Source organism: Alosa sapidissima, chromosome 12 (genome assembly GCF_018492685.1).
Source record: "Alosa sapidissima isolate fAloSap1 chromosome 12, fAloSap1.pri, whole genome shotgun sequence".
NCBI lineage: Eukaryota > Metazoa > Chordata > Actinopteri > Clupeiformes > Clupeidae > Alosa > Alosa sapidissima.
Window position 1 is genome coordinate 27668721 of NC_055968.1, and position 24819 is coordinate 27693539.

The 24819-nt window shown below is 43.7% G+C and overlaps 3 protein-coding genes across 7 annotated transcripts in view; 2 read left to right on the forward strand and 1 right to left on the reverse strand.

Annotated features, from left to right (window-relative positions):
• The window catches only part of rab6ba (RAB6B, member RAS oncogene family a), an 85822-nt gene extending 78308 nt beyond the window's left edge, over nt 1-7514 (forward strand). For both annotated transcript variants that reach the window (XM_042057926.1, XM_042057927.1), the window contains exon 8: nt 4201-7514. In XM_042057926.1, coding sequence (XP_041913860.1) covers nt 4201-4265 — 65 coding nt within the window. In that variant the 3' untranslated portion in view covers nt 4266-7514. The remainder of the gene's footprint in view (nt 1-4200) is intronic.
• An 8129-nt stretch (nt 7515-15643) lies between these two features.
• im:7152348 (uncharacterized protein LOC559250 homolog) lies at nt 15644-21135 on the reverse strand. 2 transcript variants are annotated; one of them, XM_042056539.1, is made up of 5 exons: nt 20654-21135; nt 19449-20443; nt 17700-18496; nt 17063-17167; nt 15644-16378 (listed from the first exon to the last, which is right to left on the reverse strand). In XM_042056539.1, the coding sequence occupies exons 3-5, from the start codon at nt 18083-18085 to the stop codon at nt 16333-16335; spliced, it is 537 nt and encodes a 178-aa protein (XP_041912473.1). In that variant the 5' UTR covers nt 18086-18496; nt 19449-20443; nt 20654-21135; the 3' UTR covers nt 15644-16332. The 2 variants fall into 2 exon arrangements, with proteins under 2 accessions (XP_041912473.1, XP_041912474.1); XM_042056540.1 differs by lacking the exon at nt 20654-21135 and having other exon boundaries at nt 19449-20508.
• A 116-nt stretch (nt 21136-21251) lies between these two features.
• LOC121677651 lies at nt 21252-23955 on the forward strand. Of its 3 annotated transcripts, none has more exons than XM_042056535.1 (4): nt 21252-21547; nt 21772-21966; nt 22077-22190; nt 22625-23955. In XM_042056535.1, the coding sequence occupies exons 1-4, from the start codon at nt 21307-21309 to the stop codon at nt 23770-23772; spliced, it is 1698 nt and encodes a 565-aa protein (XP_041912469.1). In that variant the 5' UTR covers nt 21252-21306; the 3' UTR covers nt 23773-23955. The 3 variants fall into 3 exon arrangements, with proteins under 3 accessions (XP_041912469.1, XP_041912471.1, XP_041912470.1); XM_042056537.1 differs by having other exon boundaries at nt 21772-21962; nt 22074-22190; XM_042056536.1 differs by having other exon boundaries at nt 21252-21966.
• Nucleotides 23956-24819: the final 864 nt, after the last annotated feature.

Here is a 24819-nt window from a genome sequence, read left to right on the forward strand (position 1 = left end):
CTCCGCTCACCCCTGACTCTGCCACTCATTCTCTCTCTTTCTCTCTCTCTCTCCCTCTCTCTCTCTTTCTCTCTGTTGCTCTGCTGCTCCTCTCTACCTTACGACACAAGCCCCATCTCTATGGTAACACGCAGTTAGTGCAGAGCACTGTTCATTTTAATTCTGGTTTTGCCGTTTGATGAAAGCAACGTTACTTTTTTCCATTTATTTTAGAGGGAGAATAACAGGTGTTTAATGTTCCTTGCGTCCTAGCAAAAAGTTTGTAAGTACAGCAGTGAAAGCTTTTACCTTAAGGAACTTGCACCTGTGTGTCTCAGCTTGATAATGATGTGCTTGAAGGGCCCCAGCCCCAGCCAGATGGGGTGTTAAAGACAACTATTCTGCCACTATAAGTTTTAGCATCAAGAAAAATGGAAAAGCTCCCAATAATGAGAGCTCACACATAGACTAATACCCCTTCCCCAATATACTAGCACACACAGACACACAAACACACACACACACACACACACACACACACACACACACACACACACACACACACACACACACACACACACACACACATCCCACCACCCCACTCCCCCAGACACACACCCATAGTATGTACACACACTAACATACAGAAACAACCTCCTTTCCCACATACCTTCACACACACACACACACACACACTCCATTCCTTGCTCTATTATACCCCAGCAGACTCTCCCTGTGCTTGATGTGGTTTTAGGCCTCAATTAGTGCACCGGGGGGGCAGTCCTGACTGGTGTGGAAGAGGAGAAGGAGGATGAAAGGGGGGGGGGCATGGGAAGGAGTAGATGGATGGATGGAGGAAGGGAGGTTTGTTTTATGACAGGCTGTCAGAGTGATGGACGCGGTGGGGCAACGGCTACCCCCATCCACCCGTGCGTGTCCCACCTCTATCTTAATGGAGCGGCCGCCTCTGTGTTGTTATTGCGCTCGGTTGGGTATCGATTCAGCCCGGCAAAACAGAGAGAGAGAGAGAGAGAGGAGAGGAAGAGAGAGATATCACATAACTTTAGTCAGAGAAAAAATAAAACAAAACCTCCTGGTGTTGTTTTTTATTGAAGTGAATGGGAATTCTATTTTCCCTCTCATCTCAGAACCTTGCCATCTTGACAACGTGGGATGTTTACAACTGAAAAGACCTCCTCACTGTTTTTCATCCTGCGAGTGGAAGCGCTGTTAAAAAAGCAAACATAAACACACAGCGAGAGCTCCCTGGGAACAGCACACTGGGACCGGCCAGGCTTGCACATGACCGACAGCTTTGCTGAGGTCCGATTTGGAGAGAGAAAAACATTTAGTTGTCCAGCTCTCTCTCCCTTCCACACAAAGAGGTACGATCGCAGGGCCCTTTCAATGGGCAATTTAGGTTCCATTAGCGAAGAGAAAAAAACACATGGGAGATGGATAGAGGGGGCAGGGGAGATATTTAGACAATATTTTACGAGGTCAATTTTTCGTAATTGCCTTTTTTTGTGTGTGTGTGGTGGCGGAGGTGGGGAGGCTTGCGGTCAGGCAGGTATTGGGAGAGCAGGTGATTTATGGGGATGTCAAGGCCCCCGGTGAGCTTCTGCTCTGCCCTCTGCTAAGGAACCTCTGGGAGCAAAGGGAGAAAAAGAAGAGAGAGAGAGAGAGAGAGAGAGGGAGAGAGAGAGAGGGAGAGAGAGAGAGAGGGAGAGAGAGAGAGAGAGAGAGAGAGAATTAAATTTGAATTTCAAAAATGTCTTTGTTACAATCTTAAAAATACATCAAGATCAACTTGACACTGAGAGACAGAGAGAAAGAGAGAGAGAGAGAGAAAGAGAGAAAAGACAAAAGAGATTGAGAAAGATGAGAGCAAAAGAAGAGAAAGAGAGAGAGAGGAAGGAAAAAGGAATATGAGAGGAAAAAATGAGAAAGAGGAAAAGAAAAGAGGAGGATAAGAAAGAGAGAAGAAAAGAAGTGAGAAATAAAGAGTAGGGTTGGGAAGAGGAGAGGAATGAGTGACAGAGAGGGAGAGGTAGATAGAGGAGATGTAAGGAAGAGAGCGGAGGAAGAGGAGCCAGAAACTGAGCCCTGCGGCACACCCTTGGTGGTTGGACACAACCAGCCGACCTGCGTTTGGTCACCCGGTGACCTCTCTTCTCCGGCACCTCAACCTTACCTCTACACCTCCCTCCAGGCCTTTTAAATGCTTTCTTTCTTCTGTCCCTTTTTTGCTTCAAGGAGAAAATTGGATTCTAAATGAATTCCGTGGAGCTCTTTGGCACTCTGGCAAAAGAGATTTAAGGAGCCCCATAAGAGCCCCTACCCCCTCCAATGCAATTACTGTAATATACCCAACACCCCCACCCTGCTTCTCACTCTCACACACACATACTCTCTCTCACTCTCACACACACACATACACACACACATGCACGCGTTGTATCTCCTCAAACACACACATACACTCAAACACACTCACACACCATTTCTTGGAAAGAACAACAGTGGGTCCAGTAGCGCAGGTGTAGGGTGATGTCCAGGGTGGGGTTAATGGGGGGAGGGGGGTGCTGGCCTGGGCAGCAGGCTGCTGCTGTGTAGATGATGTTCTGCAGTGAGAAACCAGACTGCAGCCGCTATGGCCTGCCTGCCTGCCCACCGAGAGAAGACATGATTTAACATAAGGCTCCTACCTCTGACTCTCTTTCTCTCTCTCTCTCTCTCTCTCTCTCTCTCTCTCTCTCTCTCTCTCTCTCTCTCTCTCTCTCTCTCTCTCTCTCTCACTGTCTGTCAAAGCTTTCTCTCTTGCTCTCTCATTCTCTCTCTCTCTCTATCTCTTTATATACTGTATGTATTTCGAGGCTCTCTATCTCTATCTCTCTCTCAGTCTCATCTCTCCAGGTGGAGGGGTCAGAGGGCTGCTGATCTGGTTTGGTAATGGGGAAGAGTCATGCAAGAGAGCAGAGGGCGTGGACAGACAAACACACACACACACACACACACACACACACACACACACACACACACACACACACACACACACACACACACTCACAAACGCACACTTACATGCACTTATACACTGACTATACCTTCAGAGCTGCATTGCCACACACGTATACACTGACAGCACACACACACACACGCACACACACACACACACACACACACACACACACACACACACGTACATAGACAGAGAGAGAGCCAGACCCATGTCCATACACCTACACACATGACTGTGAGCCTGTTGGGTTGTGCCCTGTGTAATTGGTGGTGTGTCCTTGGCCAGCGCCGAGTGCCAGGCCCCTGTGGGAGAGTCCAGTGGCAGATCGGCGTGTGTAAATAATATGTGCGTAGAAAGGCGCCGTGGGGTAGAACTGGACACTGCTTGCTCGCTCACTCGCTCGCTCCCTCAGGACAGATGGCCACGCCCGCCCGACCTGACCCGTCCACAAGAAATGAAAGTGTTCAGAGGCAGGCAGCGCTCTGTGTGTGCCCATCGCCCACCCTTACTCCGAAAACTGCTGCATAAATCCCACAGTGGCTTAGCTGAATGTTCTCAGCTGGCATTGCAGTTTATTGTCCATTTTTCGTGTATATAGACCCCTAGGCAAAGTCTGTCAGGCATCAGTATTGTAATGGGCTGGTGTCAGTGTTATCTCTGACATTTGGTTTTTATTACTTATACATATGTACGCCTAATAGTGTTCAACGAGTAGGAAATAAATGTCCGCCCCTCTGAACATCACAGTCATTGCAGTGACAGCATGTGGCTAGGACATCACATGGATGGGCTGGAGCAACAGTGCCATCTAGGGACGCCTCAGGGGTAGTGCAGGAATTGTTTGTGCCTCATCTTGCCAGCAGGGAGCAGTGTCCCACCTTCTCAGCTGTAGCAGGCATACTGTAGGTCTCATAGGAGGTGGAAATTAAAAAGGGGAGAATGAGGGGGTTGTGATGGGGAGAGGTACAGGAATTGACCTGTTTTAAAGGGATATGTAGGACATGAAGTATTGCCATGTAGTTTATTTCTAGAAAGATTCAGAGATCACTCTGCAGCATTGTGTGTATATATGCGTGTATGTGTTCCTGTGTGTGTCTGTGAATGGTATGCTATGGGCCTGTGTATTGAATTACTTAAGAAACAAATGACTGCATGTATATACCATGTATAAGTGCTACTTACCTTAACCTCATCAACAGTGATTGACATCAAGCTGGACAAACCACAGGAGCCACCGACCACTGAGGGTGGCTGTTCCTGTTAATATCAAACTCCTGATTGGGCAGCTTCATTTACACCACATGCTTGTTGTGTTGCTTCCTATTGGTTAGCCTCCAGTTGAGTTTTCAGATTGGATATTTGGCTTTCACATCTGACTATTGGTCATTGGTTGGAACTAGTGTTGCATCAATTTCAGTTGTAAAATAGTGTACTTTATTAATGAAATTGCCAAAAACGTCTTAAAAATTCAAAAAGAAGGGGGAAAACGGATGAAAAAAAGAGTTAAGAAACTCCAAACCTGTATACATTTTTGAAGAACTAGGATGGTAGTTCCTTTTTTCTTTTGGTTTTGTATTTTTGTATACTTAAGGAAAAGCACTAAGAAAATGCAGACAAACAGGTACTCACCTTGCTATAGAATGAACTGTAGAACAAGCAGTTCACTAGCTAGAGGGCAAAGTAAACTATACTGACTGAATAGCTAAAGCATGCATGTGATCAGTTATTTTGATTTAATTGTTCATTTTTTTTTTTATCTAGATGCTGTCTGCTGATGTACACTGTTTGACTTTATAAAGGCTTACTTACACCTGTGATCTTAAGCACTATGTTGAAATGTACATTTTATTATTTCTTTCTTTGTTTATTTGTTTTGTTGTTTTGGTCTGTGATACGGCCTTGAAACCTGGAGAATTTATTTTGCTTCATTCTTTTTTTTTTTTTTTTAAGAAATCGTTTGGTTTCTCTTCTTTTTCCAGCAACATATGTGCATCTGTAAATGTACGCTATCTACAGTATGTAGACAACTTTAGAGTGACACTGTAGAGGGTAAACACCGCTCCTGAACTCGGTCCATAGCCACACTGTCAAGTGATAGGGAGGGATGTTTGTTTGATCTAAGAAGGTTTACTCTCTTATTTGTTTCCACCGATGTGCTGTACTTCACACGTCACACTCGTTTTTTTGCTCGGTCTCTGTGAGCTGTCCTTCCCTGCTGCTGCGCTGTGCTGTATCGGTGTCGCTGTGCTTTTTTATTCTCTCACACCCACACATACACACACACACACACACACACACACACACACACACACAAACGCCCCACATGTGATCGACAAAAGGCAAGTTCAGTCACAGTCCCCGAAACTTTTGCCTCAGCCGCAAGCCCATTCGCCCACGCAAACTAAATCAGGATCATTGAATCAACCCAGACGTGAATAGTAACTAGTGTGGTGAATTTATCCTGAACTGGGTTACCAAAATACAACGGAATGGAAAGGAGTCAGTTCACAAGAATCAGACTTATGTTGGAATCCTGTGCAATATATTTGTCGGTAAATGCCTGTCATGTAAACGGGCCAAAGCTTTTACCTGCCCAAGTTCTGGTATCCCGATTGAGGCACAGGTAACATGACAGACCAGTGAGCAGCATCACCCCCTCCTGATCTCAAATATACTTCTTGTGAATCTCTTAATGCACTTTTTTGTAAATGAAAACAACTCAAGAGAGAGAAAAAGATGAAACCATATTAATGTTCCAACATAAATGTGTAAACTATAGAGTTCTTGTAGTCCTACATTCACCTAGAAATAATGAGCTGTAACATTCTTACCTGTCTCTTAAGGAACATGTCAAGGGTCCCTGTGAACTGATTTGTGTGATGACGTGCTTCATATTTCTGCCGTTGCCAGTGAAGATTCCATCCTGTGTTGAGAAAAAAAGTCAATAAACAATAAATAGCTAATAGATATTAATAGATATTATCAGTTCAGTCTTCTCCCGAAAGAGCCAAACAATGGATTGGGCTTGAGCCTTGCTTTCTACGCATACACTTCAGGGGGATCATAGTTCTTCCCCACAAGCATCCTTCTTTGTGGCATTTGTGTTTTCACGGGGTAGATGGTAGGTTTATTATTGGCAAGTGGTGGCTGATTAACAGTGCACCTAGCAGAGGCATGTTCAGATACACTTGGTTTATTTTTCCATACATAACTTGAGTATCCTTTCTGTTTGGGTGTTAATATTGCTTTGGTGGCTTCGTGGTATGCATCAGCCTTAATTTGCAGCCTTGAATCCGTGCGTTCCTGATCTTTCAGGAATGCACTGCACTTTCATCTTGATGTTTTCCACTTTGCATTCAACTTGTTTGTAAAAACATGTGCATGACCTGCAGCAATGATCCTGGAAGAGATTTCCAGAGAATTTCATGGAAAGGGTGAGGGAAATGCAGGCTCATTGTTAAACTACACAGGAACAGTTGCTTAACTCCAAAATTAAATTCCACTGCAAGTCGAAAAAGATTGAAATCAAAGTTGAAAACCACACTCTGAAGGACTGTTGATAAGTCTTTATTGGACTGTCTTCAAAGTCAAAATTTCCTGGAAGTTTCATTACACAATTTTGGGCTTTATTCTCCAGCATCTAGTCTACTATTGTTTGTATTATCATAAAAACATAAACAAGTCCAGCGATGCTCAGCAGTTCCAGAGAACAGGTTCATTGTTAAATTATACACCTGAAATTGTAAAAGAAACAAACCCAAACAACCTTGGCTTACTAAGGAAGCTGTTGTCACGATGCCACTGGTGGCCCAGTCTTGTTTGTTTGTGTCCTTTAGCCAGTTGATTTTCTACTGGCCCTCATACAGCGCAAAAAGGCCACTGCTCTCTGTCTGTCTTGCTAGTAATCTGCCACTTGTTGCTTATATGGGATGGGGAATAAATGGGAGGAGAAATGGGTATTTATTGATTCAATAAGTTGACATTCAGTTTTGCACCTAAAGACATCTGTACAATATTTTGTGTCTGTGTGTGCAATTGCTTGTGTATGCAAGTGTGTGAGTATATGTGTGTGTGTGTGTGTGTGTGTGACTTCTTGGTCCAAAGTTGAGCACTCACCTGTCCTCTCCTTAGACGATACATGAGAGTGAAGATTCCTCTCTCGCTCCTTTGTAAAAAATGTTGAACTCACTGTTGTTTTTTTCCCCCCTCCTTTTCCCACTAAGCCAAAACTCAGTTGGGGCGTGGCAAGGGGATAAGTCTGCTTGTGAGAGCCATAGCATGCCCTCAATTGTGGGAACGGGACGACACTGGGGCAGTGACACCCCATCGTGGGAAGAAAGTGTGTCGTCTGACCTGTTTGAGAAGGGTGAGGCCATCCCTAGTGTATATGTGTCAGCTCCCTGAAGCAGACCTGGTTGGTAGTTTTCAGAGCTGGCTCTTCATCCACACTGTACAGAGATCTAGCATGTCTGTCCGAATCGATAAAATCAATAAAAATGTCTTATTACCAACACAGGTGGTGGTGTAGTCTTTTTAGCCCTGCACTTTACTAAACACACACACACATGCACATATTCTAGATAAGATTCTCTAGCTGAACATTATATCGTCATTATTCCTTCATGACAGGAGTCAGAAATATGTATAGAGACAAATAATGGGCACTCAGCGAGTGACACCATTTTGTTAACAACAATCAGTGCCAACTAGACCATTCCGTTAGAGCAAGTGACTTGGCCATCCCTCTATAGAGAAGCACCTATGCAGTTAGCGGGGAATAAATTAAAATAAAAGTTAAAACAGCAGCACTCACCTGCACTTATGACAACTGGTGTTGATCTTCAAATTCATATTGATGGTATGAGTGCTGCTGGCTAAGGTCCATACCAAAAAGGTCATAGCACATATTTTACTCTTCTCTACACTTTTGACAGCCTCAGGACTTTTCATCCAGGGGTATTGGGGTGTTGATGGTATACGGTATTTTGAAGGAGAGATGATTACACTTAAGACAAGTGTTATTTTTGAGATATGTGCATCCTAGAGGCATTTCTTAGTAAAAGTTGGGAACAGGAGTTTTTTATCATAATTAATGTGTGCTGAATCAAACTAGCCCTGTTTTTGACCATCTAATTAGCATAAACAAAATGGTTGCCAAAATGGCGATTTTGGGCACTATCTTTGGGCGGATATCATTATGCCATGTAAATAAATTCATATCGTTCACATGTGTGCATCTCAGAAATCTCCCTTCGTCAATAAATCAAGGGTACAGGCTGTGAAAAAAGGGAAAAAAAACTATTATTATGCCTTTGCTAACTACCTGAAAAAAACTTTTAAAAAACAAATTGCTGGAACTTAACTTATAACTGAGCAGTCATATTGACGAATGAGACATTTTCTTTGAGGGTCAAGAAAGATGTGTAGTGAGAAAGATGTGTAGTGTTGAAATGTAAATTTGTAATTGTAAAATTGTACAGACAATTGTTTCTGAAGATTTGATTGTTTCCTCTGTGAGTTCACCAATGGCCAAATTCTTCAGCAATTTGTGGTGCTCAAGACTTCAATTTTGTTTCGCTTAAGTACTGAGACTGGCACAGATGACTCTCTTTGGATTTCTTGTGTAGAAACTCTACTGAGAGCCACCAACCAACCAGCGAACAGAGGGTGTGGTTGACACAGACATGATCTTTGAATTTGTTACATCCCCGCCCCTATTTCAGGGAAAGCAGACCACTTGGAAACCTATTATGGGCCTACATCAACATTAGGCGACCACACTTCAATTTTAGCTCTTTCCAGTTTACTGTATGTTTGTGTCACAAACAAAGTCACAATGAAACTGCCTGTGGCTCTGGCAAGCTTCACTTTACATGTTATAACATCCACAAACATAAGTCATACTTTAATTCTTAATTAACACTTGATCTCTACAACTAAGATGAGATAATTGGCTATGTTATACCAGAGAGGTTTAAAGCGGCGCATTCAAGGATCTTTGGTTATGCTGAAGTTCCACAGTTAGTAAGTAGGTTAACGCTTTTATATTGGAGGTTATGGTAACTTAGTGTGTTATCTACAAGCTAAATTCGTCCTCTACACTAGGGTATTGGAAGTCATTCGTGACCTCATACATGAATAGCACATCACCTAAAGCATTAGGTACGGTGGCCACATCATTATGAATTATGATTTATTAAGCTCATGATCATGATTATGTATTTATTTTCTGCCAAAAATGTGGTAATCATTGCTCATATTCTCATTTAAACACAATTTGCAGTTCTCTTAACACATGTCATTATGATCATGATGATCATGCTTAAGAAATCATAAATCATAATGATGTACCCATCCTCCTTTAGCTCGATGGTGTTTTATGCCCCCAACGTTGTCTTCCAGGCAGCACTGCCACCATCGACTTAAAGGCACCTTATCCTAAACCTAATCCTAACCCATGTCTAACCATAGCGCCTTCCAGGCAGCGCTGCCTTGAAGACAACGTTGGGGGCATAAAACACCAAGAAACCCTCCTTTACTCCCTCTTCACCTACAACTGCAGACCTGTACATGCAGATGATAGTCAACTATCCCAGATGGCTTTTGCTCCCTTACCACATGCTTAATCAGTGGATGAGCAAAACATTTTTAAAACTAAATGATGACAAAACAGAGGTACTTTCGGTTAGACCAAAATCAAAGCGGGACATCGTTCTTAGTAATCTTGGGAACCTGGCACACCGGGTCAAACCAAAAGTAACAAGCCTATAGGTGTCATCTTAGATTCAAGTAAGCTTCAAGCCCCATATCAGTAAAGTTACTCAGACAGCTTATTTCCACGTGAGAAACATTGCCAAAGTGTGGCTCTTTTTAACTCAGCAAGATGCAGAAAAACTAATCCATGCCTTTATCACTAGCAGGTTAGACTACTGCAATGCACTACTGGTCGCCCCAAAAAACATATAAAGAAGTTGGAACTCATACAGAACTCTGATACTAGACTGTTAACTAAGACCAAGAAGAGAGAGCATGTCTTTTAGTTGTACCCAAAGTGCTCCACAAGCAAAGTGGAGAAGCTGCTTTTATCCATTATGCCCCAAAGCATATGGAACACCCTGCCTCTGTACATCAAACAGGAGAGTTCAGTGAATATATTTAAAAAGACCTGAAAACATACCTTTTTAAGAGAGCCTTTAGTTAACTCATCTTATCTTGTAGGCTACTTTTTCCAGATTATTCTACATTTGACTTGCTGCCATTAGAGCTGCAGCCAGCCAGAAGCATATGGGCTCCCCCTATTAAGTCAGATTCTGCTCAAGGTTTCTTCCTGGAATATGGGAGTTTTTCTTTGCCACTGTTGCCATATGGCGTGCTTGTAGGGGGTTAAGGGTTAAGGCTGATCGTTGTATTCCTTAAATGTCTGTATATAAAGTCATATAATCACAGAATGTCTGTGCAAAAGACATTTCAATCAAAGAACTACTTCATGCAAAGTGGTTATGGCATATTGTCATGAGTTTGTGTGTGTGTGTGTGATTGTGTGTGTATACTATGAAATATGAAAACCCTCAGTGATATCCTTGAATGAAGTTTTGTTGATGATGTTTCTTGCTGCTTAGATTCTTTGGTTGGGTATTGTTGTTGTGTTTAACAGTTGTTGGATGAGGGCCTTTACGGATCCCAGGTGCAATATGCGGCGCAGTTGTTAGTTGTATCCTGCGCCCTGTTTTGTGAAATTGATTAAGCCATAGGTTGTTCATTGTCTGCAGACAGTGCATGCTGTACTGTGAAAGGAGGCCTTTATGGATCCTGGGTACAGTCTGCTACGTGTAAAATGGCTGTTTTGAGCCAATTTTGCATTGCTGTTGTATTCTGTGTCATGTTGTATTATGTTAGTTAGGCTTGGTTGTTGGGAAGACTCGAGCCAATAACATAATATAGTCTATATACAGTACTATACTATACCCAGTCTATTATATTGTGTGATGTCGTGGCAGACAGTGTCAAGCTCAGTAAGTTATGGTCTGTAAATGATATGCCTACTACACATGATTAAGCAATGATTAATCATTTTTACTTATCACCTTGAATGACAATTCACAGCCATCGGTTAATGATGAGTATATGGGTAATGGTATTTTATGATTTGCACAAAACACTTTTTACCGTAGCTGCACTGAAGAAGGAACTATTCCAAAATGCATCTGTTCAAGACTGTTCCAATCAAAGAATTACTTTGTGCAAAGTTGGTGCACTTTATGTAAAGCTTAGGTGCTTTTCTTGTCTCCCGCATTAGTGTACACATTCTCTGAAGCTGAAGCCAGTGAAGCCTGCGCACAGAAGACATGTAGCTACATGAGCTATTTACCCTAGGTATTTCTTTTCACTGGCATTAGTACATCTAGGTATGTCACAAATCTGTCAGGCTGAGGGTGATTTGCATATTATGGCTGCTCAAAGCTTGACTTTCAGGAGCAGACTTAGATGTTGATTCCAAGCCGATACATTGAGATTCCTCTTTGGGGTTTTTTTCTGTGTGACTCTAACTAATTATCGGAACTCCCCCTATTACCGTCGGTCCCGTATTTCCACCGTCTTGCGTGTATGTGTCACTTAATATCAATTTCTATACAAACCAAGACAGCGGACTCCTAAAGAAACGTAACCACCCACACCATAGGTGTATCTAAATGTACCAAAAATGACATTTTACCGTGACTCAAAGAGCTGTAGACAGTGTTGTAAGGCTGCGTGTACACAACCGCTTGGAGCTCCAGTGGAATTTTAATTTCACGACGAGAATTCTCGGTCTAACCGTTCATGTGCCGTTGAAACGGTGTAAATAGGCGACCCATCAGGCCAGCACTATAACTCCGAGCGTGGTAAACAAAATCGGATATTTCAGGCAGTAAATGCTCCCGTTAACAAACAAACCAGATTTTGTTCAAATCTACACACCTATGGCTACTGAAAAATGTCAGGTTAATTTAGCAAATGTTATTTTGAAGTGTTAAAAAACATAGTTGTTTTAGAATTTCTGAACAAAAGTGGTGATAATTGGGGGTGTTACGATATTTAGTCTCTGATAGGTGACTTTTATTCTGTGCCCTCTGCATATTGTACCTCTCAGGCTGCGCAATGTGTTGTGAGGTGTTTGCATTTAGGATTCATTCCAATTATGGGAAGATCTTTAGCACAAAGCTGCGCTGTGCCTGCCTGACTGGTGACCCACTTCAGAGAGTGCTGTTGGCCAAGTTCCAAAAGGAAAAGGTCACACCACATTTTTTCCTCTTCTCCAGAGCCACATTTTTGGCAGCCTGGGGACTTTTCCCCCAGTGCCCTCTATCCCCTTTCCTCATACCTAAAGTGATGTTATCAGCGGCCGTGCATGATCAAGAGGAGAACAGTGGTCAATGAGGAGACTGGAGCACACAAAGCTTTTTAATTTTTTAATAAAAAATCACTAAAAAGCTTTGTGTGCTCCGGTTCTGCTCCTTGGTCCTAGATAGACCTTGGGTCACCTCATTGACTTCTGCGTCCTATTCCGTGAGCACCAACCAGGCTGAAGTGACCTCCTGCTAAGACAATAGTGGTGTTTATGTTTTGGAAAGATAGGTAGAGATTGTGATGAGTCAGGGTGAGGCCTTATCTGTCCCACTTCATTGTGTCATCATCAACCTCCCTTAACGACAAACTCTTGATAATATACAGAGGATCTTTTTGCCATGGACATGTTATCTCAGACTTTTTTTCCGCTACAGCTCAGAAAGACTTTGTTTGACTAACTGCTTGACCTGCTTAACCGATCAAGAATTTGTTCTCAATCAATCACTACCACACTTCATGATTTAATTCAAAGCAGTCTTCCACATGGCCTTGTTTGGTCCTTTCCCTTCCTGGTACTCTTTTGTCCATGAGTGACTTGAGTTTCCTTGTCCACCCCACCCAAACACACACACACTCACACACACACACACACACACACACACACACACACCAGGACCCTCCATTTTCCCTTGTCTAATGTATTAATGCAGCCATAGCAGTAATGTCATCCTAGGCCCTCTCAGTGGCAGAGGTGCTGGGAAACTGACCATAAATTAATAAAAACAAACCACACAGGACATGTTTAAACACAGCACATTCGTCTACGAACGAAAATGGCATTCAGCTGTGGCGAGGAGTTGTATCAAGGTTGTATCAGCATTACTGTTGTTTGTTTATCTGTCCACAGAGGCTCTCTGACATCACAACATCTCTGAGTCCAGTTGAAACTTGATAGCTTGTAGCACAATAGCAGAAACTCAGGTAATAGCCTCTATCAGTTCACACTCAGACAGACACAATGACACACACACACACACACACTTGCACTCTCATATTTTATTATTATTTACACATGTCACATACACTCACACACACACATACACCTGTGAATGGGCAGGGTGCGACATGAGCCTAGTATTTTTTGATCACTTCCTCATAGTATTGTGGAGTGAGCCGTTAGTGGCAAAACCAGACAGGGCACTAACCGCCTTCTCATCCGATTCATCCAGAAAAAAAAAAAAACATTTAATCTGAGTGAATCATTTTCTAGGTTTCACAGACATTAAAAAGGGATTGTTGTAGAAGAGCAAAAGGGTAAATATCTATTAGGCACTTGCTGATAAAAATTGAAAGATGTGCTAAATATGTCTTTGACCTTAATAATAATTAGACACAGAGCTATGTTGTCTGTTATTATCATTTCCTGCAGGGACCTGACAAAGAATGACTATACCATTTATAATGATGTAGTGCTTACCATGAGTCCTACCACAACCCCCTCATAAAAACAGCAGTGTGAGGTGTCTTTGTCCTAACAGGAAAATTGATTTCCACTCTTTCCTGTCTATCACCATGTCCTGTTATTGTATTGTAGTGTACAGTTATGTGTGTGTGTGTGTGTGTGTTTGCATACACCATTGCCAGTAATGTCTCAACGTAAACATCAACACATTTCAACACGGCCAAGTGTCTTCCTTCAGACACAACAAAAACTTCCTTGGGCCAGAGAGCAAACAGCCCGGCGCAAGAGACCCACCGATAGCCGCTGCCGTCTCGCACCCACTTTCCATGCGAGGCCAGATGCGTGCTGAAAAGACTTGATAATCCACTTACGCGCGCCACTGGGCCTATTGTGGTGAGCTCTCGGGGTGCTGCAAGCCCCTCTGCTGTGGTCTGGCCCTCATCTCAGTGTTGGGAGGTCTCCCACTTATGGGCCGGTGTCTGTCTGACCCATCTTCCTGATGACACACACACCATGGGTAATTGACCAGTACAGAGGGCAGGCGGAAGGCAACTGGCCGAGTGCACCGCCCTACCGAGTGGCCGCTGCTAGGGGTGGGCAAACTTTTTGGCTCAAGGGCCACATTGGGTTTTGAAAATTGGTCCGGCGGGCCGCACAACGTAGCATAACATTCAAGTTAGATCTGCTGCAAAGGAGATAACTAAGAGTAGGCCTGTCATCTCTATTTAAAATTATGTTTTGACATTGACATCGTAAACATTCTCTAAGGAGAATGAAAAGCAGTTTGCAGTAAAACTAACCGACGTCGTCTCTATCGCAGGAAAAAATTAGCGAGCAGCCTGAAAACCAAATTAAATGCTCGGCGGGCCGGATGACAGTGCTTGCCGGGCCAGAGCCGGCCCGCGGGCTACAGTTTGCCCACCCTTGGTCTATACCAAATGAAGGTCATGTGTGTGGAAAGTACATTGATGCTGTGTTCACCAACGGCTCTCTCTGTTCAGCCTCCCAGTGCTAGCAATGTCAGTTCTACAACTATCACATTATTATATACCTATATAAATAATTACATTATTTATATAGGTATAATAAATAGCTGTACCTACAACAATAACAATTAAATTATTTACTGTGTGTATAGGTATATACAATATGTATCTAATAAGCAATATAGCAAAATCAAGCCTCTACTGGAAAAAAGAGAAGGGAGGGAGGGAAATGTCATACTATTTTTCACGTCCAAGTTGTAATATGCTGTGAAGAGCGCGCAGAAGAGCAAAGACAAGTATGTCCCTGAAGGCCAGCTTGACATTTGTTTTGTATGAGTGCACTAAGGACCCTCTTACAGATACTCCAGGGAGAAAAGAGCTTCAAACAGAAACATTATCTAGGGAGGGGTGTAGTGTGTGTGTGTGTGTGTGTGTGTGTGTGTGTTTCATAGTATAGACTTTTAATCAGACACATTAGTGCTGCCTGGCTGAGCTAAGAAGAGTGGAACAGGGACAGACCCAGGGCTCTGGCCCCCAGAGGAAAGCTGAGGCAGCCCTACAGATGGTTCCGCTCACCAGAGACTCTCACTGACTGTCGTCCCACTGACACGCTACCCCGGCCCAGTTACGGTGTCATTAATGTGAGCTGATTTAACATGGAGAGAAGGTCAAAATAACACTCATTCAAGCTCCCCCAATCCCCAACCTATGGACAGACACTGATCACACACACACACACACACACACACACACTAACATGCTCATATATAATCACTGATCACATAACTGATCACACACACACACACACACACACACACACACACACACACTAACATGCTCATATATAATCGCAAAGAGTGCAAAAAGTTTTAACATTTAAATTTTTTTATTTAAAATAATTTATGATCATGATAAATACAACAGCTTACAATAAGTTAAAGGGTTAAAGGCTCAGCCTCCTGGGGTTTGATCCTGCCAGCCAAAGGAGGTTAAAGGGGTTGGGGGGGGTGACCGTTTCCTTAGAGGCCATCTGTTAAGGAGAGCCAGCGCTGGGTCCAGGACACCGTCTCTCTCGCTCTCTCTCTCTACCCCCCCCCCCATTTCTTCTACATCTAAATATCACTCTCTCTCTCTCCATCTCTCTGTCTGTCTAGCTCTCTCTGTTCTTTCGCCCAGTCTGTTGGGACAGCTGATCTCAATCCCACTGCAGCAGCTGTCGTGGATTAGGGGTGGAATACCTAATGAAAGAGTCCCCTGCACAGATAATGGCTGCAAGCAGTATTCAATGATGCATCTCCCCATCACAGAGAAACCCACAACAAACACACTTACACAGACACACACACACACAAAGTCTTGCAGACACGTTGAAGTCTGTCTGAGCCACTCTAAATGTTTGTACAGTGTTTGCACTGGTTTCCGATCCCTCAGATAATCTGGTGGCTGGCAGTCTTTTTTTTGATGACTGTTGGGAAAACAGCCACAACACAGCTTGTGGTGATTGACAGTTCCGCTATCTGGGAGAGCCGTTGGTCACGTCCCCTCTTCTCCAAGCTTTATATCATATCAGCCGTCGCGAGCCTCCGCCATGACTTCATTTCACTGTATGGAGAGGGAGAGAGAGAGACAGAGAGAGAGAGAGAGAGAGAGAGAGAATAGTTAGGGGAGGGACTCAAGGAGACAGCAGGCAATTCAAAACAAAACAAACATTTCTCATTGTGTCTGTGTCTGTCTGTGTGTGTGTGTGTGTGTACACACCATCATTCACCACCCAGTACAGAGCTTTTTTTGAACGATAACACCGCGCTGACTATTAATTACTGTGAATGGATTATCTGTATGTGTCACTTTGCTGGTGATTATTTGTGTACTCTGTGTCTGTAATGGGTGTTTTCCAGTCCACCTGTGCACTCAGGCTAAAGCTTTAATCTCCCGTAAGAAATATGACAGCCGCTACACCTCGGCTACAAACGAGACTCTTGCGAAACAGTGTTTGTGCACCAGCAATGTGTCATAGTTTTCCGTATAGGAGTTATTTGTCATGACAGACCTCAACTGAATTGCATCGGCCATGCAATTGTACCTTAATCCACGTAACATAATTGTTAAGGAAACAGCATTAGGTAATATGGAGCCACTTTGGGCTACCTGTATGACACACTGCTAAATGGCGAAACACAGTAGCCGTTGGCGCAAGAGACATGATATGTATGTGTGTCTTTACATGGCGTGGATTGGGAGACACAGAGGTGGAGAGGAGAGAGAGGTGGAAAAGTGAGTACTCACACATTGGAGCCAGGCATGATGCTTTCCTGGGGCTGCCGCACAAAGCTGATCTTCCTCAGGAAGGAGGGCAGCCTGATGCGGGGCCGGTAGTGCTTTGAGACGGGGCTGGCGAGGGGACAGGGAAAGAGAGCAAAGTTTTAGACCAACGTAACCGAGGACAGTCTTAGAGGAGACCGTCTTTGTCACATATTCATTCCCAAAGCTGTTCAGTACATTTCTTGGTGTTTTATGCCCCCAAAGTTGTCTTCAAGGCAGCGTTGCCTGGAAGGCACTAGGGTTAGGCATGGGTTAAGGTTAGGGTTAGGGTTGGGGTTAGGATTAGGATAAGGTGCCTTTACGTCAGCGGTGGCAGCGCTGCCTGGAAGACGACGTTGGGGGCATAAAACACAATCGAGCGTTCACTACCAGTGCCAGTAAATAGGTCATCTTTGCAAATTCAGGGGGGGGGGGGGGGGTGGACCTTGGGGGATTGGACCTTGTATGTTGCCAGACAATCAATACAGCTACCCCAACACTGGGTATGTTGATACAATCATATCATGCTCATAAGAGGCCATGGTCATATTCCTCAGTTTGTAGCACATTGTTTCATTTTCCATACAGTATTAGCAATCAGTTCAGGGTCAAGTCTACTCACTATTGTGCTGGGGCAGACGCTTCCTCTGCTCTCTCCTCCTCCTCTACTCTGATCCCGTCTTCCGCATCTTCCTCTGCTTCCAACACCACCTGCCTCCCCGCCTCCTCATCCTCCTCCTCCTCCTCCTCGACGACAAAGTCCGGTATCTGGTCCCACACGCGGCTGTTGACCCACAGCGCCTCGTGCAGCTTGTTCCCGCCGCCCACGCATGTCATCTGCCGGCAGAGCGGGCAGCGCACGGTCAGCAGGCCGCTCTTGGGCACGGCCATGGCCTCCAGGCACAGGCCGCAGAAGGTGTGGCGGCAGTGGAGCACGCGGGGGATGCGTCCGCTGCGCGAGTACGGCCGGTAGCACACGCTGCACTCGCGCTCCTCACACAGCACCATGGCGACGGATGGACAGTGAAGGGCTTCACAGACGACAGGGTGTCAGGCAGAGGAAAACAGAATGAAAACACACAAATGAGCTGCAGTGGACAGACGTATCGCTAGCCGACTGTCAGGTGCAGTAAGGTTCCGCTAGCAGACTCCTGGTGGGTGTGGTAGGTGCTCACAGTATCCAGATGGATCAACTGAAGCTCGGCTTCTTTTTGATTCAGCAGCCTGTACTGTCAGGTCTTTAATTTGGTGGTTTGGGATGACCCGGTTAAAAAGACGGCCGCTTTAGGAAGAGATTGAGGCCAAAGTCTGGAGGCGAGACACTGATTCGGATGGATTTAGGCCTGGGGGTGGTTTGTCTTCTACTGCCCCTGTTGACCATGTGATGCTCTCTCCCCTGCAGCCTTCTGGGACTCACTTCTATGGATGGATTAACAAGAGAAAAATAAAATACACTGAAAAAAGGAGACATTTGCCTTCACTGAACTGAAAAAGTATGCATTGACAACACATTTATTCTGAAGGCACTGCAATATGGGTTACAGATTCTGGAGTGGAATGCCATCTAATGAAACTCTCTCCAAAAGAAACAATAACCTCGCAGCCTCACTTCCTGTCTAACACAAACATCATTTTGTATCTCTTCCCGTTCTGCATCCACATATTTCTCCATTCAAGGGCACACACAAGCTGGAGGCACAGTGTTACACTGAAACCCTTGAGGCCATTGTGTAGGTAAGCAAGGTCAGAGCATGTATTGTGTGTGGGGTATTCAAATAATATTCTCTCCCTGGTTGCCAGCCACCTGTTAGGCAGAAATAATTAATGGCTCTCCCTGACCTTTTAGAGTCTAACCTTTGACCTGTTTTGGCTGCCAGAGCGCATAATGCAATTTCCTTCATCACATTGTCTACTCTATCACTCACAGTCTTGATTAGATCAATCAAAATTGGGAGAAGTTAAATCAGGCAGCTGATTATGTACAACCCCAAAGGCTTTGAAAAGGTACATTCTTTCCCTTTTGAAGTTTAACAGCATTGTTTGTGTGTTTGCTTAATAGTTTTTAGCATATATATATGCATGCAGCTGTTCTTAAAGAGGTTCAACTAAACCATAACTGCCATATTACAATTATCTACTGTCTCCTTATCTGATACATTCTAATTAGGCTAAATAAATTAATGTGTTCTAAATCTCAAACTGTCTCCACCTAGACTGGCTGAACATTCACTTTCATACAAACACACACAACATTAATACCTCCAACAAAATAAATACCATTAATTGTAAATTGGGTTTAAAAAAACAGGACCACTTGCTTAAATATAGCAGAAACAGAAAGGTTAAATCTAAAACAGAAAATAGTACTTACAAGTAGATAAAGTAAAGAAAGTCCCAACATCAATGTCAGTTTTTTGTTGAACTCCTGTGTGGTGATAGAGACCTAGCCGTGAAGTTCAGTCCTGCTCATCTCTACTCTGCTGACAGTCTGAGCGTCTTTTTAGCCCGCGTGGTGTAGAGTCATGTGGTAGGTGGGGTAAGGAGGGGGTTGGGGTTGTGGTTTCTCTCTCGCTCACTCAGACTCTCCTCCTAATATCCCCCACAGACACAAACACACTTCATCTCCTCCTCTCTGTGTTCACAGTCTCTCTCTCTCTCTCTTTTCGTCCCTCCCCCTTTCTTTCACCCTCCTCCTCGCTCGACTGGCATGACAGGGCAGCTGTGTATGCAGCGCAGGGCCGGCCCTGGGGACCTGATGGTTTAAACACTCATTATGCACAGTGGGAGGGGAGGGGAGGGGAAGGGAGGGGAGGCAGGGCTCTGGCCAGGCTCACTGCAGTGCTCTTTGTCTCGCGCTGCCTAACAGCTGACAGGAGGGACAGGTGGAGACAGCAGTGAGAGCGGCCGAGAGGTAGAGAGGAGAAAGGACATTCCGCACGGCAACCCAAAGGCCACTGTCACTCTGTTGCCAGGGAAAAGGATATTATTTTAAAAGCTTGTGATATGTTTTTTTTTTTTTTTTTTTTTTTTACAAAGGGTTGTGTTTAATTAGTGGTTATGAAATTGAAACCTTATGTCCACATCAATGTTGAGTCACAAAGCCAGCCATGAAAAGGGGGGAGGTAGGATGGGATGGGGGGGGTTCATGGCTGAGTTGGGTTTCTATTTAAGTGTTTGTCAGATCATAATAAGCCCCCAAAACCCACCACCCGCCTGTCCACACAATGTCTTACAGATTTAGCATAAACCTTCAAGATTTAGATGCTAAACATTTTAGGGTCCTGTTTAAATAAAACTACATCTGGACTAGTTTACAGCCGTCAAGGAGACTCTTGAAGTGGTCCATAACTTGGCGTGTTCTCAATTCTGGAAATCAAATACAAACACACCAAAGAATAAACTAAAAAAAAAGGCAAATGTATATATGAAAACATTTTAACTTTTTAAATAATTTCATAACACATTTTATCTCAGGTTTGTTGAGTGTTTTATCATAGTAGTAGTTATTAGTAACTTTCAATGGCTTATTGTAACTTTTAACGGCTTCCAAGTAATCGAGGAACGTTGCGAACGTACCATGGGCACAGCAGCACAATGATGCAACCTGGTCTCACAGAATTCTGTGAAATGAACACAGCCTCTTCTTAACTCAAAATCTGTGGCAGTTTCACAGAATCGCATGTAAGTCAATGACAGCAATGATATCACGCAGCACCTTAAAATAGTCCCCATAGGCTATAACTTCCAGCAACAAGTTTGAGCTGCAGCAACGTTCCGGAATGAGAATATCCACAAGTTTCCTGGGGTGGTTGCTGGGAAAACGTTGTTGAAAGGGTCTATAGTTACTATATGCCTTACTACATGCCAGGACTTGTCTTGAACAATAATCCTCTCTCCTGAGTCATTGCCGACTGTATGTGAAAGTTGTAGAATACCATGGAACTGTGGAGGAGAAAAAAAAGTGTATGGATTGGTCATTATTTCTGAGAAATCACTCACTGACACTGCCTTCTCCTGAAGCCTTCATCTCCTGAAGCATTTGATCAGGGCTCTTTTTAAGTTGAACTAGGGTAAAGCTTAACTTCTAGCTACTACAAAGTATTTTAAGATCGCTAATGTGTCGTCATCATGACGTATTCCCAGTGGTGAACGCAAAGCATTTTTGGAATCCGCGGCACAAACAACAAGTAGGAAAACGCGCCAGACTTGATTGCTGGGAAGTGTTCAAGATGCCGTCTACCTGCTGTGTTATAAACTGTAATAGTCGTTCTCATGATAGAAGTGGAGTAAAGCTTAAGAACGGAATTTCCTATTATCGTTTTCCAGCGTGGAAAAATAATAGTACAAGCCATGTTTCAGAGGTGACAAAAAGGCGACGAATGGCATGGATAGCAGCAGTAAGGAGGCCCAAGATTACCTTCGATAACAGTCCGCCACACATGATGGTGTGTTCAAAGCATTTTCACAAAGGTAAGTTACTTATTCTCTGTAAATGTTATGTTGTGGGCAAATAACCAGCGTTTTTTTTTACTTAACCAGACCATTAGATTTGACATTAGGCCAATGTTAACTAGCATGAAATGGCTAGAAAATTAGCTTTCCAATGTGCTAGCGTAAAACGTAACCTTAACCTTAATCAGTTTTAAATGTTGTACATGTAGGTACATAGCAATTTATTTGGTGACTGTTTGCAGGCAAACCTGCTTATGAAATGATTGAGTGTGATCCTGACTGGGCCCCTTCCCTGTACCTCGGCCATACTGAGGTCAAAGTTACTAACACAGACCGGTTCAAGCGGCTTAGGAGAAGAGCGACGAGGTCACAACAACCGCAACCCCCCCACACTGGTCCTGAGGCTGAGTTCGATATTGCTGCACCTTTATACCCAGGTAAATCTTAAAATAATACAATATATGTTGTCCCCTGTGTATAGCTAATCTAGATTCCTTTGGAATAGTGGTTGTGATATGACAACATTTATTTTTATTGTTACTGTCAGACAACACTACATCTGCAACTGAGATGGAAGGTCTCGTGAATCCACCCCCATCTCCGGGCACTGTCCACACCGGTCCTGAGACTGAGCTGAATGAACCAGCACATTTGTTCCCAGGTAAATATTGGTAACAGACGCAAGTAGATTCAATATATTTTATGTCCAATGGTGTTTCTATCTAGACAACGGATTGAACCTAAGTGTAAGTACCTTTCACACAGAGTTGTAGCTTTTCTGACTCAAAGGCCAATCATTCTAGGAGGTCATTAGGCATTTGGCATGCTAATGTAACAGTCTTGAAATACTCAGCAGCTATCAGTAACAAAAGTATGGTGTGAAAGTCACACCCCTGGGCCGTTCTTCAAAACTGTCATTTGGATCAAAGTAATCCAGATTCATAAATCCCATGTCTTGATGTGTGGAATCAATGATTTCTTTTAAACTGGTCCCTGATCACAGATGCAGAAACATGGAATTTTCAAATCGGGGCCCTGGGCATCAGGCAAGTACAGAGATTGACAATTTATTTTTCTTATTGTTATTACAATCAGACTACTCTGCACCTGTGGCTGAGATAGAAGGACAAGAGACTCAGCCCCTACCACCAGCCCCAGACAATGCATGCAGAGAGGAAGATATGGAGACTGAAACATCAGGGGATGCTGGTGCTCCAATGGGGAATGCAGATGAACAGCAAAAGTGCACCAAGTGTGCCCTTAGAACCAAAGAAATAATCCGTTTGCAGGAGGAGAATCGAAAACTGAAGGGAGAGCTCTCCAAAAAGGCCCTGGATGAGAATTTTCTCAAAAACAATGATTTAAAGGTGAAGTACTACACTGGCCTTCCATCTTTCAGTCTGTTGATGGGTGTGCTGATGCAAATCATTCCCAGTCTACCAAAAACAAAAGAAAGAAAACTCTCCCATTTTCAAATGCTCCTCCTGACCCTTATGCGCTTAAGACTTGATCTGCCTGTCGAACATGTTGCACACCTCTTCGACATTAGCCGACATACCGCATACAATCTGTTCTTTGAGACCATCAATGTACTGCATGCACACCTCAGTCCTTTGGTGTACTGGCCAAAGCGACATTGTATACAGGCAAGCATGCCACATCAGTATGTAGAAATGTTTGGGAATCGTGTTACTGTCATTATTGACTGCTTTGAGCTTTTCATTGAAAGGGCACAAAATTTACGTGCAAAGGCACAGACATATTCAAACTACAAAAGCAGGTACACAATGAAATATCTCATCGGCATAACACCACAAGGTACTATCTCTTTCATTTCCAAAGGGTGGGGGGGGCGTGCCAGTGATAAGCAGATCACCGAGAACAGTGGCTTTCTTCAGAAGCTCTCGTCTGGAGACCTTGTGTTAGCGGACCGTGGATTTGATATTAAAGAAAGTGTTGCCCTTGTGGGCGCTACACTGAAAATACCTGCCTTCACCAGGGGCCACAGCCAACTTAATGCAAAAGATGTGGAAGAGACCAGGAAGTTAGCTCATGTTAGGATCCACGTGGAGCGAGTGATAGGGTGTATGCGCTCTAAGTTCAACATATTAAATGACACAATACGCCTTGGATTTGTGGTGCCTTGTGAGGGGGAGGATAAGACTTTGTTGGATAAAATTGTGGTTGTGTGCTGTGCTTTGACCAATATGTGTCCAAGTATAGTTGTGAAGCCGTCATGTTAGAATTATACACCATGCTCACATCTAATGTAAATATGTAAATATGCACATGTAAATATGTACACATGTAAATATATATATACATATATAAATATGTTTTGTTTTCCAAAAGATTTTGTAATGTCACTAAACATGTAATGATTTTTAGCCATCTCTGTAAATAAAATGCACAAAGACTGAATTGAATTCTGCCTCCTTTATCTGTATTAAGAAAGAATTGTGCTCAGTGTTCTTTGGTTGCAAACACAATTGCATAACTTAAAGTAGTAACCACCAACCAACTTGTGCAAGCATCGCATTGCCATGACTCTTCTCTGGCTGGTGCGCTGCTGAGTCCTACGCAACCTAAATTGAACCACTGTATAGGACAGTTCTGATTATCACAAGCAACCATGTCATCAAACTCTTCAGGCTGTCTGCAAAAGCACCACAAGATTCAAGATTCAATAATTTATTGGCATGAAACTCGAACACACAGGATCACCGTTGACATAGGCAGATTAAAAGGGGGACACTGCTCACAACATACCTGGATGACAGGTCAGGTTACCACAACACAGTCTTTTCACATGCCCTTCTTTTGGGCTGGGGGGTGTTACCTGGCTGCAGTGTGGCCAATGGTGTTTTGATTGTCTTTTTTCGTGCTCGTTTTTTGTTTTTGTCTGTGGGCTGTGAATCAACTAATGGCACAGGTAGGTCAGCTGAAGGGGGGGTGCTGGTAGGGGCTGGTGGGACAACCTTGTGCTTGGGTGTTTTACCTGGCTGTAATGTGGCCAATGTTTTTCTGACTGTGCTCTTCTGTGCTCGTTTTTTGGGTTTGTCTGTGGGCTGGGAATCGGCTGGAGGCACAGGTAGCTCAGCTGAAGGCACAGGGGGTGGGGGTTGAGTGTAGTGACGGGCTACAAGCTCAGGTAGGACAACCTTGTAAAAAAAAGTCTGTGCTGTTGGCAAAAGTGTCTCCCATAGTTCTACGTCAGGCATGACACGCACAGTTGCAAGGCTTTTGGTCGTCCAAACAACAAAGTCACAGAACTGTGACTCGGTGACAAA

What these genes read in the sequence shown, in the direction of transcription:
- im:7152348 (XM_042056539.1), bottom strand. Translation starts at nt 18,085, where the DNA reads ATGGTGCTGTGTGAGGAGCGCGAGTGCAGCGTGTGCTACCGGCCGTAC. An exon ending in GCGTCTGCCCCAGCACAATA is followed by an intron (nt 17,168 to 17,699) that starts GTGAGTAGACTT and finishes TCCCCTCGCCAG; the next exon opens with CCCCGTCTCAAAGCACTACC. An exon ending in ATCATGCCTGGCTCCAATGT is followed by an intron (nt 16,379 to 17,062) that starts GTGAGTACTCAC and finishes CTCTCCATACAG; the next exon opens with TGAAATGAAGTCATGGCGGA.
- LOC121677651 (XM_042056535.1), top strand. Translation starts at nt 21,307, where the DNA reads ATGCCGTCTACCTGCTGTGTTATAAACTGTAATAGTCGTTCTCATGAT. An exon ending in TGCTGCACCTTTATACCCAG is followed by an intron (nt 21,967 to 22,076) that starts GTAAATCTTAAA and finishes TGTTACTGTCAG; the next exon opens with ACAACACTACATCTGCAACT. An exon ending in ACCAGCACATTTGTTCCCAG is followed by an intron (nt 22,191 to 22,624) that starts GTAAATATTGGT and finishes TATTACAATCAG; the next exon opens with ACTACTCTGCACCTGTGGCT.